Here is a 16,994-nt window from a genome sequence, read left to right on the forward strand (position 1 = left end):
ACCATGCAATCAAGTGACATCAATGGTCATGTGACAAGGGACCATGCAATCGAGTGACATCAATGGTCATGTGACAAGGGACCATGCAATCAAGTGACATCAATGGTCATGTGACAAGGGACCATGCAATCAAGTGACATCAATGGTCATGTGACAAGGAACCATGTAATCGAGTGACATCAATGGTCATGTGGCCAGGGATCATGCAATGGAGTAACATCAATGGTCATGTGGCCAGGGATCATGCAATGGAGTGACATCAATGGTCATGTGGCCAGGGTCCATCAATGGTCACGTATTAATCAACACAAGACAACACAGTAAGTTCTATCTTTAATTGTATAAAACTTGTATAAAATATTTTTATTCTTCTTTCATGCATACAAGACGAAATCTTGTGTAAATATAACAATGTAATGTCGGCGCTTGTTTTGAAACAACTGCATCATCTTGTTCTAACTTCAAGCATTGTAGCATCGGGCTTGTAATACGTTTCGTTCGAGTGCTTTTCCCTTTAACGCTTCACTGCGCCATCCTGAAAAGTAGCCGTGCCTTTGCCTCAAAGCGAGACGAACAGTGAGCTTGGCCAATTATTCACATGTCTCTATCATTGCAAGCTCACCGTTCGTCTCGCTTCGATGCAAAGGCCTGGCTACCTTTCAAGATGGCGCAGGGAACTGTGAAGGGGACTATTGCAAGAGTATGTTTCACAGCTGGTGAGAATTTTTTTCTTTTTCTTCGTATTTTCCTGTTATAAAAAAGCGATTTATGTTTTCAGTGACAACATAGTGCTCTCAGTTTAGCATTCCTATTGTGCCATGTAATTAGATAAATATAAAAATTGAATTAACTTGAAATGCAAATTGCAACCTCTAAGACTTTCTATCGTAGCAAAAATGTCACTTGACACGCATGCGCCGAGTAGTTTCACCTAACTAGATCGTGATCGGTTTCGATGTGACGAGGACTCAGTTGGTGGAGGTGATTTGGATGATGAGAAATGATATGGCTGATGGTAGTCCGACATTAAGTACGATTTCTCTTTGAGCATTAGATTCTCTGGATTCTCCCCATTCTTGCGCATCCTTTGCCACCGAGGAGAGTCAGCTGAAGCCTGGGAACAATAGGTACAGAATTTAGTAATGCGTCATACGAATTTAAGGACTGGGTCACACTAGCTTGGAAAACAACCAGAATGGGAAGCATAATGGAAATTTTGACTAGTGGGTACTGGGAAACAGAATCACGATAAGCCAGTTCATACTTTAAGAATCGTTTTCAGTACGCATGCGATTTAATCCTGAATTTCTTACCTTCTTTTGTTTAATTAGGAACAAAAGAAGGTTGCGTGCTTAAAAACTTCACACAGCACGCGTGCGTATTTTATATTCCATTGATAACGTTTACCACTGTGTTATTCGTGAAATGCTTTACAACTTACGGATTTTTCTGGATGAACGTTTCTTCGTCTTGATGCTAGCATATCCTGCCAAAAATAACGAATAATAAAAATAAATAAGCTACTAATTGAGGGTTTTTTTTCTTTTAGTAAAGGAATGTTACTTACATCAAACTCTCCTGATCCGGTACTGATGCTGTCGTCTGACCGCTAAAAAAAAATCAGGTACGAATACCATAAGAAGTTTACAGATAGTTCCTAATGTCTCTATATTAGTAAGGTAAGGATGTATTAAAACTTACCGCTATCGAGAGGCGTCCAGCAGCGCGACCTTGTCTTCCTGATCTACTGTCTTTTGATTCATTTTGACGTTTTCTACGTCTAACAAACACAACAAATAATTTCAAATCTCAAAAAAAATACAACTGAAGATTCAGTAGTTAGGCAGAATATTCTGGTTTTTTGGCAATTTGTATTTGGTTGAAAACTAATCAAGTTTGAAGCAAGTTTGAAGTAAGTTTGAAGCAAGTTTGAAGCAAATTTGAATCAAGTTTGAAGCAATTATTTCGATCTTCTGTGACTATTAATCTTCAAATTTTTTAATTGCATATCATTAAGATTTGTTTGGAATTTTGTTTGACTTACTTGATGATCAAGCAAATTATAACCAATAGGATGAACAAAATCAACAACAGTCCAAGAATACACAGCAAAATGTACAGAAGGTTGCTTCCTTCTTCCTCAGGAGGTGGAGCTGTCGTAGGGGGAACAGTCGCTGGTACTATTGCCTGAGATAGTAAAAACGATATACTGTTAAAAAGTAAGATAATATGTCGCCAAACAAGAATACTTTCTTCATTTGGAACACGAATAGATGGAAAGAACAGGTTTGACAACACTGCTGTCATACATTTAGTGATTGAGCAACGTAACCAAATTGCAGACTGAAACCAAGAAAAAAGTTCTGAAAGAGTTGTGTTGAATGAGACTATAATGACACAAATATTGGGGTGTTCCACAAAGCTCAGTCAAGGTATTACCATAAATTGAGCAACGTAACCAAATTGCAGACTGACAACAAGAAAAAGGTCCAGAAAGAGTAGTGTCAAATAAAAGTGTCAATATCACAAATATTGGGGTGTTCCACATAGCCAGTTTTTACGAAGAGTCAAACAGGGCTTGATTGAATCAAAATATACCTTACCTTTGGTTTTGCAGTGTTTGCAATGGCAGAGAACGTGCTCATGTGCGTACATTCACACGTGGTATGCGTGAGATTTGATTCAACGAATCTACAGCCATGAGATGACCATCTGCTCTTCCCTGGCCTGGAAAAAGCAAAGCTTTTAACTTGATTTTATCCGCACTGTCTAAGTGCATTCTTAAGGCTTTTAAAAACATTTTGATTTGCATCATTTGTTTACTACCTGTTTGATACTCTGGTCAAAACACACGGGATCTACTTAAAGGCACTACAAGAGAAGCATAGGAACCATGACGCAAAACGAAGTGGTTTCCAGCTTCTCAAGTGTTTGCAGACTCTCATCAAACATGGTTTGATGACTAATGAAAACGCGCCTTATATCTAAATTACTGTTTTGATAATGTATACTAACGCACTAGCCACGCTCCCTCCCCCCCCTTAATCGAGACCTCGCCCCTGTACTAACGGCAAATCATAAGTTCATAGTTTGCCGTGCTTTTAGGTGATATTACTGACATGGATACTGTTCAGCTCTGATAAGTAGTAGATGAAATACTTACGACGAACTTTTTTTCCAATACACACATTTTTGTTCAAAATTACTGACATCCTTCTACAACCAAAAAATCATAGAAATAACATTTGTTAGAAATGAGATGCTTTAACCTAAATAAGTAACGAAGAATCAAGCAATAGGATGAAGTGAACGTCTTCAGGCTAGACAGCTTGTTACGACAACATGTTTGTAACTTGGATCATTTATGATTAACACACTTACGTTGTTATTATCTAGCACAATTCTGATTGGTGGATCAATGTCTTCACCAAGAGAAGGACTGGCACTAACTGACATCACGTGACCACCAATTATACTATTGTTACCGCTGACAAAGGTTAAAAACCGTTAACTTTCATGACAAAGGTATCAAAAGAAGTGCAAAAGAAGTAAGCAATAATATATAATATATAATTATGATTAAACTGCGATTCGGACCAGCTAAGATTTCAGACATCTTTTTTGATTTTTGTCAATTATTAAAGTTTAGGGTGTTAGATTGTTGGAGGTATATAGGTTACTGTTACACAAAGAAACAATACTCAAGGGAATGACACGAGGTTCAAAACAGGCTATTCCATATCACGTGCCCTTCTCTTGACCACGCGTGTCATTCCATTGACCATAAGATTGTTTGTTTATCGGCTACTGGTGCACAAAGAAACAATACAAGGGAATGATACGTGGTTCAAAAGAGACAATGAGAGTAGGTCTATATCAATAGAAATAATATTTATCGAATATAATTGACAATTAATTACTCCATTGTAATCATGTCAAAAAATTATTGTGAAGAATAGAAGCCAAAAACGTTAACCAGAAGACTGAATCCGTAATTGCCATTTGTTTACATATAGTGATGATAATAAGGTAAAACTTACAATGTCTTTGCCACCAAGCTTCTGGGAAGTAAGTCTGTTATTCTCCGTACGTTGCAGCTGATCAGTTGGATACTTTGTTTTGATACTTTGTTTTTGCAATAAATATAAAAGTAAAAATAAAATAAAATGTAGCAAAATTATTATCAGCAAAATTGATGCAGATTAGTACCTTATTTTACGGCATATTCTTTTCTGTTACGAGCAACAGACAATTTCCGATATTTAGGTTGAGTGGTCAAACACAAAACAATTATCCGAGCCGAGGGTCCGGGGAATCAAAAGGATGATACAGTACTCAAAATGTTAAAGATCAAAAATTTGCTATTAGGTCATTTCTGTACCTTGTGGAGCATTGACAAGTGACCGAGGCGATATGACAAGCTTGTCTGTTGCGTCTGTCCAATTTGCAATCGCTGGATGCGAGTAATTTGGCAACTGTAAATCTTGGGATAAATCTATGGTCATCAAATCTATTGACTTGAGTGTAACCACTGAAAGAAAGGGCGAAAGATAGTCATAAATTCAATGGAATTAGTCACCCAATAGGAATTCGTTCACACGACATGGGATTACGCTTTTTTTTTCGATTTACCCTTTTATTTTGGGCGTTATGTTTTCCAATTCAGACCACATGTCATTCCGTAGAGTAACGGTGCTTTGTTTAACGTTGCCAAGAGGCCAAGAGAATATGAACTATGAATATGAATAGTTTATTTTCTCTTGACGTTGCACATGAGAAGACACATGAAAATGGACACGACTCAGAATCTTATCCTCAAGAGAATGACACGTGGTCTGGAATAAGAAAACATTACGTCCAAGGTAAAAAGGTCAATTGAATGATAACTTACTTATATTAGTTGTAAGGATAGGTTTCTTCATGTCATCAGGGTGTAGTTTTTCTGCCACTATTTTGCTGTAGCTTTCAATAACCTCGGCTGCGTCTAGAGCAGATATCGATGAAGGAGATTCCTGTACAATCATAGATATTTGGCGTTAAGGATGGTAACGTTTTTATGTTGTTGCCAGAATCAAACTGCAGATTTTGCTCGTGCAAAAACACATAACTTTCTGTTACATTTTTTCGACCTTCTCTTTCGGCTAGTAAGAAATTTGCTGCAGAAGCTCTGAACAACAACAACCAAAATAGAAAGTACTTTGCATGTTGTGTATACTCGGTCCTACCTCGCGAGCAGAGCCTCCTTTTTGCTTCTCTCGCCCGTAGAGGAGGTAAAAGGAGACTCTGCTCGAAGTCTATCTAGCTCAGTCTTTGAAGTCAACAAAAATTATGAAGAACTGAACATGGACTTCAGAAATGTTTCAAAATCCTAGATGAGATAAACCTTTCAGCTACTGACATATATATATAAATAAAATGATTCCTTTAAATTACCTTCGTTAAGTATTTCCATTCATGTTTATTTCTTCTGTCCAAAATGTGACTTCCGACCTGAAGAAATTGCTGGGGGGAAATCATAGCATTATTGAAAATTTTTGCCAATATTAGTGACTTACAGGGGATTTTAGTTCGGGCATAGTGTTTTCCCATCTTAGCCCATATGATTATGCTATTGAGTATATTTCTCACTCGGTGTTACGTTTAAGGAAAAAAGTTATAGATGCCCATATAAAGAAAAAGAGACGTCTATTGAAAGGCCCAGTTTGGCACAAAGGTAGGGTGCTTTTCTAGTACTGCTAGAGTTAAATATTGTTTTCGGTGTCTTGGGAAAATAAAATAAAAGACTTTTCCCTAGCACTAGGACCATCTAAACGCCCTTACTTATTGTATATAAGTATATAATTCTGTACCTTTAAAGTATCGATAGTCTCTGGTGGATTAGTGTATTTGTTGTACAGCGAGAGCTGGCGTAGCGTATCCACTATCAAGGCGATGTCTCCACCGAACATTGGAGCCCTATTTTTCTCTTGGTACACATCGTCAATCACATGATCAATAACGTCATGTTTAGGAATATTAATTAAAGGTTTTACAGTCCCTTTATTTTTAACCATGTCCATCAATTTCTTCTTAAGAAGTTCAGCGCTAGATTGCGTGACATCTGCTGATGGTTTTGTCGTTGGCTTCAGGGATATTGTAGACGGCTTTGAGATTGGCTTTGTGTCCTGTTTTGACTTAAGCGTAGCTTGAGTTGTTATCGATGGTGACATTGTCGAAGATGGTACTTTTGGATTTTGTTCTTTCATAAAGAAAGGATTTTTAGTGGTCGTGATAGGTAAATTAAAAGGTTTGTTGGTTGGTACAAACTGTTGCTGCACTTTAAGATTTTTTCCTTTCACAATGAAAGGATTTTTAGTGGTCGTGATAGGAAGATTAAAAGGTTTGTTGGTTGGTACAAACTCTTGCTGCACTTGTGGCTGGTCAAATCCGGCCAAATCCTTAGATTTTCCGCTTGGTTCTGACGGTGCTTGCAGATCTGTAAACCCAGCAGGATACTGATTTCCAGGAACACCAGGCGAAGAAAAGCTCCCACGCGTACTGGCTTGATCAGTAACGCCGTTAGTAGGGAACAAGCTAATTTCAGATTGAGTTTGACTGGTGGGTGCTCGAGTTGGCGATGGCTGTTCCTTGCCGCCTAGTGTGTATGTGACGGAGGGGTAGTAAGGAGTAGGACGATGAAAGTAATCCACATTGTAAGACAGAGGATCTTGTTGATTCAGTAAGCCCTTGGGATTGTCGTATCCTGTTTGCACATTGGTCAGGAAAGGATCTTCGTTATCCTCACTGATGGTAGGAGAGGGTCTGTATACTTGATTTCGAAGACTCGGCTGTCGTAGATTATAATTATTATACCATACCATATTTCCTCCTTGTCGTTTGGTTCTCTTTAGATTAACATGGATGTCTCTCTTTCTGCGCCGTCCAATGTCCATTTGAGGTCCATTTTGGTTATCAGGTTGACCTTGCAAAGATGTCTCAGAGTACCCTGTTATGCCACCGTAGCCTGGAAAAGATGCCTGTCCTGGGTAACCTCGCCACGCCTGGTTACCTTGCGATCTTTGAACATTCTGCCAAGCGTTGTTTGTCTTTGTGAGTTGATTGCTCTGCCCAGACTGGCTACCTTGGGTGCCCTGCCCAAGCTGATTCCCATATCCATATGCATTCCCATACTGATTAACTTGCCAGTTTTGGACATTCTGATTTGGCTGTTTGTTAAAAAAACTAGACTGGCTGGATTGAGAGACACGAAGTCTTTGAAGCTGCTGTTTATATGCAGCATACGGAGACTGAGGATTTTGAATGATGTTTTTAGAGTTACCCAACTGAGAAGGGTAAGATGGCCTTACTTGTCCAGAAGTAGCTGCGGCCTGAGATTTTTTCTCGAACTGGTTGAACTGCTTCTGTGGATATCCAAGGTTATTAGATAAACTTTGATATCTTGGATTAGTAACACCTGTTGCGGTAACTTTCTGTTGCTGCTGCTGCTGCTGCTGATTGTCGTAAGGGAAGCCCTTTCTAAAGGGTAGTCCCAATTTTTTGTTCAACAAATTTATATTTTTGTTGTACGAGCCGCCAACAGAATTCTGAACTTTCTGAGCACCAATCAATGGAATTTTCCCAAAAGATGATCGATTTAAGGAATATGGCTTCACAACATTGCTTTTACTAGCAACAACTGGTTTCTCTAAAGTTTTTCCTTGCCCTGGTTTTGGAATATTCATTCTTGAAAACTTATTAACGTTTGCTGGCTGTGGGAAAATATCTGAAAATAGCGTGGAATTTGAAGATGCTTTTGTAGCCATTGTCTGTGGAAGAGCTTTTGGAATGATTTTGTCGTTTAAGGTCGTATTAGTTGACGGTGGTAGGGAGACCAGAGGTGAGAAAGATCTCCCATTTGAAGAATTGGCGACTTTTTGTTTCGACACTAGTTTGAAAGGAATAGGTTGCACCACATTTTTATTATCTGGTAATGGAATACTGAACGTATTATTTGCAAATAATGTGGCATTAGAAAGCTTAGGGTTAAAGTTCTTTAACTGGTGGCCATGAGTTGTATTGCTTCCATCGTGTAATAGGGTAGTGTTGCTGGAGTTGTGTGGTTTGTCGAGCAACGCCCGGTACGTGTCCACAAACGTCAACTTTTGAATTCGAATAAGGATGTCACTGGGTGTTGTCCCAAGTTGGGATTGAAGTGTCTTGAATGGAGTCTTTTTCTTTGCTCCTTCTGCAAATGTTTTGGCCTAAAAAAGAACCACATCAAAGATTTAATATAGGGCCCGGTACACAGTGCAACTGTTGCACGCTACATGTCAGAGGTAGACTCGAGATGTACTTCTGAAACAATGTGCGCAACAATAAGTTTCATTTCAAGCGGACTGTAACATTGCTGGCAGTAGCGTGATTTTCTCAACCGATTAAATTTAACTTTCTCGGTCTTTTTCAACCTTTGGTTAGAATTGGGAGCACTCCTAAATTCAATGTTTTGTTTCTGGGGAAAACTGAAGGTTTATGCCACATGTGACCTCACGACATTTCATTTTCAAGGTTGTACGCGACAGGTACATCGTCTGCCTGAGCCTAAAGATATTATAGAGCTTCTCACTCACACGCGTGAAATCGTACAATTTGCCATCGTGACGAATTAGAATTTGGTAGATGTCAATCAATGCGTTTCCATGACATTCCATAGGCACGTGCCCTTATAAAGCTTTGTATTTTTCGACAATGCTGGGAAAGACTTGATTGACGTCCACCAAAACTCTATTATGTCTTGAAAAAGTTTTTCACGATTTCGCGCGTGTGATTGAGAAGCGCTGTAACGAGGATTTTCTATCATCGGTGTGGATTAAATTTGAGCAATAATTATTTATATGACAGCATTATCTTTGTAATTTTTGGAATTGATTTCGTACTGCTTTGCAAAGCCTTATATAAAAGCACCGTCAAGGTATTGATACCAACCTAAGGTCAGGTGCATGAGGAGGCGTAGAGCTTGCTGTTATGATTCTATTAATACTACAGCTTGGACCAAATATCAAATTTGGTGTTTTCTATCGAGTAGTAAGAAAAAAGATAGGGCTTTATAAAAATTGCCATGGCTTGGCTTCTTACCTTGGACTGTAAAGTCTTATACTCGGATGATAAACAGTTCACAAAGCTCGGAAAACCCCATGTTGCATTTGTCTTGTCACTTCCATGGCAGCTCCTTCTTGTTTCTCCTGAGAAAATGACATAAAAAGACTTGATTTCTGTAGGCTGTAAATACACGCGTGTTTTGTTGGATAATGTCCAGGTTTCACTTGCTCATATTGCGATCTCGCATGTTATCGTGTGGATATTTATTTAGGAGTAGTTTTGATTAAGAAGAAAAGAAATAATGAAAGGAAGAAGCAAGCAAATACTTATTACCTAAAATAGCAAGCAAAGAACAAGTAAACTCTAAAAAAAAGGAAAGAAAAAAGGCCTAGCAAGGGATAAGAGGAATCATTTTAGATATTGAACACACGTCATTAGGTAAGTCTAACTGATGGCAACTGAGTGAGACTGCTACTGCAGATCGTAGATAATGTACTCCTTACTGACCTTGAGCATTTCTTGGACAAGGAGAAGTTGTTTGAAAATTGAAAACTGTGAGTTTCCAATGAACATCATAATTGAACTCTGGGTCGCAAACCAAATTGAATCCTAAACAAGAGATTCAGTTAATTTATTAGTAGCTTTAGTAGTAGTAGTGGTGGTGGTGATGATGGTGGTGATTGCGATAGCTATTCATGCTGTTGTTGTAGTTTGGTGTACAATGCATGACGGTGACTACAGTACTTTGGTAGCCTTGTCATTTTTTCAAGGCAAAGGAAACCTTTATTACATCATTGCAGCACGCACCCAGCGTCAACAAATACAATTCCAAGCAGCGTCCCCGGTGAACAGTAGGACCTACACCGTACCCTGTAATGAAATCAATCGGTTCGTCCTATCCAAGGCAATGCCATAAAATGTAAACACAAGATTTTAAACTCGCACGATTCCAGGTCTTTATTTAACAAGAAAATATGTTTTCGGTGAAGAGTGCACGGCAGATGAAAATCTAAGAATGTTAACTTTTTAGCATGTGATGCAGGTATTATGAAAATCCTATTCGTTTTTAGGCTACAGTAGTGAACACACTATAAAAACAATTGCCTTTCCCCCATCCTTAAGTTTTTAGTTGCAGAATTACGCCTTATCATAAGGTCATGAAGTCCTTCACGAAGTCCTTCATGGTCTCTTGGCCTCATGTGAAATAACTCATTGCGCAAAGAGTAGGTCAGGAGGTGCTCTTATAGGGTGAATTATAAATGAAACCCTATTAAAGTCAGACCTTTTGGTGAGTAGAACTTGAATCCCGTCGTACTGACAAGAAAGGTGAGTACAGAGCCATCGATTGAAGACTCCATTTTACCATCTTTGATTGTCTTCACTAGTTTTACCAAAATGTCCTTGATTGGCGCGCCATCGTAAAGGGTGATTTCAAGCTTGGTTATGAGAGGACTTGGTCTGTGGACGTAAAAAACGAACAGTTTAAGAAAATTCATCTTTTGAAGCTGAATTTAATGTAAAATTTATAAAAGGTTGGAATCGAGTTGGTTTAAGGCACTCGAATTTCAATAGCTCGTCCTCTTACGTTAGGGGCAAAGGATGGTGTAGATGTATAATGTTAGCCTTTTATCATAGATCTTAGTCACTTGGTGCTATATTTATTCCCATGGGAAAAAATTGCTTAAACCTCATTCTGAAGCGCTTGAATGCGAGGTTACGCGGAGAATATCTATTGTTCAAGCCCAGATGGCTGCGGCGTGAGAAAGCCGGGTACGGTGTAGGTCCTTCTGTTCGCCGGGGACGCTGCTTGGAATTGTATTTGTTGACGCTGGATGCGTGCTGCAATGATGTAATAAAGGTTTCCTTCGCCTTGGAACAATGACAAGGCTACCAAAATACTGTGAAGAATATTCTGTTTATCAGCTGTCATTGTTACTGTAAAATGTTTCTTTGTGAGATAACTTTAAATCTGACGATACTCATACAAATTCACGTAGATACTTACTCAAAGGAGATCACTTCTGATTCCTTGTAATCTTTGAATGCTGCAAGAACTGTAGAAACCTGGAACAAAACGAACACGAAAGTTATTCGAAGTGCAAATTAAGAAACTTTTTTATTCGTGATAAGTTGAGTTGCGCTTGGGAAATGTTTCTATTAAATTTGATAATTATTGCTGTAATTCAATCAGCTGATAAAACTCTTTGAATCTCATTATCTCTGCAAATGGTGGTCAAACACTGACCACCATCTGCTGTATATGCACATATGATGGAGAAAAACCACTTCGGTCTGGAATCTTTGTACTAGGCAAGTCAAAACTTCTTTAACTAGTACGCTTACCGCTACTTGAACTCTCTCTGCCAAATTGAGGAACTCCAGCGACTCGAAATCCGCCAATGGCTTGGTGAAAAATTGGTTAGTGATGTTTAAGATTGTCGTGTACTTCTTTTCTGTAGAAAGAAAATTAGTGTTGCAGCTGAATGAATTCAGTGGACCTCATGCAGTCTTTAGCTCGGGCGCAAATCTTCCCATTACAGACCACGTGTCGTTATAGGATCTCTTGAGACAAGAGACTTTTACTTCATACTCTTTTTTCTTAATTGTTTGAGTTGCATCCTTATCCATGTGTCTTCTCGTGTGCAACCGTTAAACAAAGAAATGCTGCTGTAGGGAATCAGTGACACGTGGCCTGAAATGGGAGAACGAATTGCTCCTATTTAAGGCTGAAGATAACTATAGTGCAACACCTTTACATTTGTCTAACTTACCTACTCTTGGTATTTGCTGTCTTTCTAGAAAACGAAAAAAGGGTTTTTATTATAACAGTTTCTGATTTAGAATTACAGTGGATTTTATAAAAATAACCTTCAAATGGATTCCTTATTTATGAAGGTTGACGATTGGATGATAAACGATTCCTCGATTCTGATTCGCTTAGAAAAGAAGAAACCACATCCCACACGGACAAGATTGGATGACGAAAGTTTCTTCGTCTTTGATTGGCTGAGATGAGAAGCCATTTAAAGGCAATGGTAAGTCTATTTCTAGTCATCAGAAAAATTACTCACTGTCATTCAAAGGAAGAATCCTGCTACGTACAACTGAAAGTGTTGACCGAGCTCTGGAAGATTTTGCTTTGCCGATCGTGCAATCCTCATGGCTGTGACATCGCACAGAATAACAAGAGTCATCGATAAGAAATGCTACGTTGCATGTATTGTCCTTACAGCACATGTCAAGGCAAGAATCCATATCTTTAGCCTTGAGACGTAGCTTAAAAATGCCTGCTTTCTGCCCGCTATGCAGAGTGACGCCGTGCTGGATGGCGCCATGTTTACACCTAGATCCCTTGACACGTTTGGATACTTGCTTAGCTTGTGTTGCTGTTTGATGCAAATCACTTTTGGTTTGATTGTTTTTATTTTCTATTTGGTTATCTTTAACAGCATTGTTATCTAGTTTATCTCTGTATATAAAACTTATTCGCGGATTAAGTGCAGAAGGATGGGCAGGCCTGACCTTGCAAAGACTTGGACCTGCACAATGCAACGTGTAGCAAGTTGTCCCAAGCATCAATGCAATGTCACATTTCTTGTCAGCGCAACAAAACCCCACACACTTGTCCATTCCTTGCACTTTACCATAGTCGGTAAAATCTCCTGATTTAAGACCTGCAACTAACGTCTTGTTAAACAAAATTCCACCAGAATAACATTTTCCTTTCTTCACCGGCTGAACACTTAAACTTGTTTCCGATGAAGAACCATTTGTTTTGACAATCGAGGTAGCATTGCTCCTGTACGCTGAAGGAGACCCTGAGAGAGAAGACGTAGGGCTACTTATGTCCAGTTGTGTCCCCTTTTCTTTACTTTTAAAAGACTTTCCCTTTAAAACTCCTTTCTTCGCGCTTGTAAAACTAATCTCCGTATCATTAGACTGCGTAGCATTACCAGAAGAATTCACGTTATAAAAGCTTTTGTCTAAAAGTTCTTCGTCCAACTTTTCTTTCTTGGTCAAAGACTCGTTGATAGAATTTTTTACAGCCTTTAATAGCTTTGCTTTTGAAAACTGATGACTTCCTATTGAAATGTCAGGCTTATTCGAAAAATTACCATTTTTAGCCGCAGTGGCATTTATGGATTTCAGCTGTTGTTTTCCAAATGATGACATTGTGATACCACTGTTATTTGAACTAGCTATGTAATTAGTTTCTCCAGTTCCAATCCCTGTGCCATTCAAAGATGTTGCCATTGCTTCTTTAACTAATACATGAGAATCATTTTTCCATGCGACTATCACATTAGGGTTATCAGGTTTGCTTTGTGTGTTAGAATTATTTACCATCTTTGTCAATACATTTGTTTGATTTTCTTGTTTAGAATAATTTCCTTGACTAAAAGTGGTGTCATTTGATTCAAATTGAAGGGTTCCATTTTCACTTTCATTATGAAAGTTATGCAGCTTTGAAGAAGGACTTGTTAAGTTTCGGGATGCACTTGCAGTTGTCGAATTTCGTATATAACTGCTTTCAGAATTTTTTGATGGTCCTTTTGTTCTCTCGTTATGGGAAGCAGAACTTTTAGATATTTTACTTTGAGTATTATTATATAAATGAACAAGGTTATTTTCTTGCTTGATCCCTTTAGTTTCAGAGTTTTGAACAGTCAACTTGGCATCATTTTGCCCATGCGTTTGAGTTAAGTTTTCCAGTTTTCCACCTTTTCCAGGTGTTTCTCTATCAAGTATACTTCTCCCTTCATCATTAACACCTCTTTTTATATACGTCACTGACACGACGAAACGGGATTCCTTTGCTGGACGAGCTTGGCACAACTTAGCACTATAGCAATGCAGATTGTAGCACATATTGTTTGCCATGAAGGCCACGTCACATTTTGTATCCTTGCAGCAGATGTTTGCACATGCAGTAGGACTGACGACTGGACCAATCTTCACGTAGTCTCCAGCGGCAATGCCTCCTTGAAGGGTCACGTGATGGAGGGGCTTGCTTGGGACGCATTGGGGCGACCCTCCCTCTAACCACGTGACACAAGCTATAAGACAATGGAATTAAATATCATCAGTAATTGCTTAGCTAGATAACCGGCAAATGTATTCCGTCAACTGAATTAGATTGGAAAACTATATACTAGGAATGACGATCATTGACCTCAATCGCGATCCAACTGGAACTGACAAATGGTATCATGAGAAAACAAGAAAATGGACCTGAATCAGATTGGAAAATGTCTAGGAATAAAAATCGTGAGCCTTGAGTTATAAAATGGAAGATCGATAGACTTAGTTGGTGGATTTTTTGTTTATTGCTTTTCTTTTCTTTCTTTTTCCTTTCATATTCTTGTCCTGTTTTCATGCAAGACTTCGAAATCTGGATCGTCGATAGATTTTGAATATTTTCATTGTCCAATTTTTGCGCAATGAGTCCCAGTTCAGATCCCCTAGTAAATGCATGAGCCAAGTCGGAAGTTGACAGGTTGTTGTACTAAAGAAAGTTTATAGTCTCTCGAAATGTTTTTATAATCGGGCAGGTCTTTTTGACAGGTCATTTAACCCAATTATTTGAAGGTAGACTGTAATTAATTTCAATTAAACTCTTTATATATATATACATAATCGACAAGATTTTGATTGTAGTCGATCTCCAGTACAGAGATAATTCTCAAATTCTTTTTAAGATAAGATTCATCACCATCATATATCACCTTCGTGTGAATTCTTTGTCACATCGTAAAAGCTTATTGGGACGAAAATATCAGTATACATGATATGCAGTAATATAGGATGTATGTCCAAGAAATGCAAGTAGAATGTTACAGTGATGAACAACTGAATAAAAAGATTTGAAAAAATGAAAACTCAGAAACAAAAAAGGCATATGATTTAAGTTACCAATAACTTGAATGCATGGGGCCATTTTGTGCTAGCTGGTAAATCAGTATTTTTCTTCCTCATTGATCGAAACAGCTCTGATCATCGATAGCATCGAAAAGATTTTCAGAATATGAAGTTAAGTAGTGTTTTTCCATCTTATTATTTTATCACAGAAAGTAGTTAAAAAAACAACACTTGTTGAATCGCTGTCTCATTTTTTTCATTGAGGAAAGCCAACATCGTGCCATCAAAGATGAATGTATCACCTTTGTTTGACGCTATTTCAAAATATCAACAAACTAGAAAAAGACACCCAAGAATCATTAATATCAAGCTAAGAATCTTTGTTTTACAAGAAAACCATAGTTGAACGTGGAATCTATTCATATTTAGTGTCAAACACGAAGGTATTGACAATCAATAGTTCGATTTAAGGTCAATGTTGACAACGCCTTAAATTGTCCCAGGAAGACTAAGTACAGTGTAAGGTTTGCACGTAGCAATGTCAGCACGACAAACGTGGTTATAGCGATAAGATAAAATATTAGAATCATTAGTGAACAAAACAAACTAAAGTCCGATTCCATTCCAAAAGTTCATGATCTTTTCACGTCAAGTGCTTCTAAGACAATTGAACCTACAGGTATCTTTTCCTCGTATGAATAAACAGTATTGCCTCGTATAGTCACCCAAAACTCCATAGGATTAACCTTGGTTTAAATACGTAACTCACCTAGGAAAACGGCCAAAACGAGCAGCAAGCGAAAGAAATGGGTCTTCTGATGATAACTGCAAATTGCCTGCCAATCTACGTCCCACAGTCTAAGCATAGAGCGAAATTGTTTGACTTCAACATGAAAACTTTTCAAATCCTCGATAAGTGAATGACAGATATGGTAGACTCAATGGATACCATTTTCCAAGAAAACGGTCCTTCCAAATGAACTCAAAAGGTTTAAAATCTTTTGCTCACAACACTTAAATAATCCTGAAAAAAGCCGACTTGACAGGCTGGGATTTTGTGTGGCACCAATAATCATCATCTTAAGTTCGGCGGATCTCCAGCGTTGCGGAACGAAAGGTGTTTGGACTCTGAAAGATTCATGTGCTCATTGAAGGAAAACGAGAATGATGTCATGAACCAAATATCACGACTGATCAATCTTCCACTCCAAAAATGTTCCAAGTATTATAACCCGAATTGGAAAATTTTTGACTTAAATTTACGTAAAAATGGACTTATAACATCGTCCTTCCATCTCTAAGTTAATGAACTTGATTTTGTTAATGAAATATGTGTAAGGAAGATAATTGAAAAATAATGCAATCGAACGGTGCGAGTTAAATGTCAAAACGACACCTGCTAAAAACATTTGAAAAGAATTAAAACCCACCCAGAAGACGTCAAGCAAGACGTCCATGACTTTTTTGGCGCCAAAACTCATAACTTCTTGCTACACTAACTACTGACAGCGTAGAATTTTTGTCAAAGGGTTCAGTATTTGTTGACTATAACTTTTATGACCATAGCGTGACATGATACTGTTCTTGAAAGTGGGTCGACTTGGTTCTTTAAAATATCCTCAACGTAGCCGTATTTGACTTAACACCTTCACAATTAATGCGAGGCTTGTAGTTGTAAGGTAGGATCGACGTTTGGAGATTTTTTTTAAACAATTCAGTTACAAGGTTTCGTTGTAAATCCAATATTACAGAAATAAGGATTCTCTCCAAAGAATTATACATCTTTTCCAGGACTAGAACTGAACAAGTTTGTCATATTATTCCGGTATCACAAGTTATCCAGGAATTAATTCTGATTTTCTTCATAGTTTTTTTGAAATCTTTCATTATTCCAGGAATCGCAAGTTTTACTGATCCTGATTTTCTTCATACAGTTTTTGAAATCTTTCATTATTCCAGGAATCGCAAGTTTTCCAGGAATTAATCCTGATTTTCTTCATTTCATACCGACTGGCTCAGTTTCTATTTACCTTCCCTTCACTCATCGTTTTTAAACTTCT

At 38.1% G+C, this 16,994-nt stretch overlaps 1 protein-coding gene and 1 long non-coding RNA gene across 2 annotated transcripts; one reads left to right on the forward strand and one right to left on the reverse strand.

Moving 5' to 3' along the window:
- Positions 1-42: 42 nt before the first annotated feature.
- Positions 43-2,190, forward strand: LOC116295490 (uncharacterized). Its single transcript, XR_004197024.2, has 3 exons — positions 43-320; positions 1,550-1,624; positions 2,074-2,190. It is a non-coding gene; the product is annotated as an uncharacterized LOC116295490 (long non-coding RNA).
- Positions 354-16,151, reverse strand: LOC116295489 (uncharacterized). The gene is made up of 21 exons (XM_031703315.2): positions 15,704-16,151; positions 12,147-14,132; positions 11,847-11,870; positions 11,419-11,528; positions 11,081-11,139; positions 10,358-10,533; positions 9,583-9,684; positions 9,112-9,218; positions 5,850-8,240; positions 5,434-5,502; positions 4,892-5,012; positions 4,382-4,531; positions 4,041-4,125; positions 3,382-3,487; positions 3,164-3,216; positions 2,604-2,727; positions 2,045-2,187; positions 1,702-1,780; positions 1,568-1,609; positions 1,442-1,486; positions 354-1,114 (listed from the first exon to the last, which is right to left on the reverse strand). Exons 1-21 carry the CDS (start codon positions 15,798-15,800, stop codon positions 932-934), a joined length of 6,252 nt encoding a protein of 2,083 aa, XP_031559175.2. The 5' UTR covers positions 15,801-16,151; the 3' UTR covers positions 354-931.
- Positions 16,152-16,994: the final 843 nt, after the last annotated feature.

The sequence above is a fragment of the Actinia tenebrosa genome, unplaced genomic scaffold (genome assembly GCF_029948245.1).
Source record: "Actinia tenebrosa isolate PJP-AT-01 unplaced genomic scaffold, QUT_ActTen_1.0 PGA_scaffold11__36_contigs__length_13525064, whole genome shotgun sequence".
Classification (NCBI taxonomy): Eukaryota; Metazoa; Cnidaria; class Anthozoa; order Actiniaria; family Actiniidae; genus Actinia; species Actinia tenebrosa.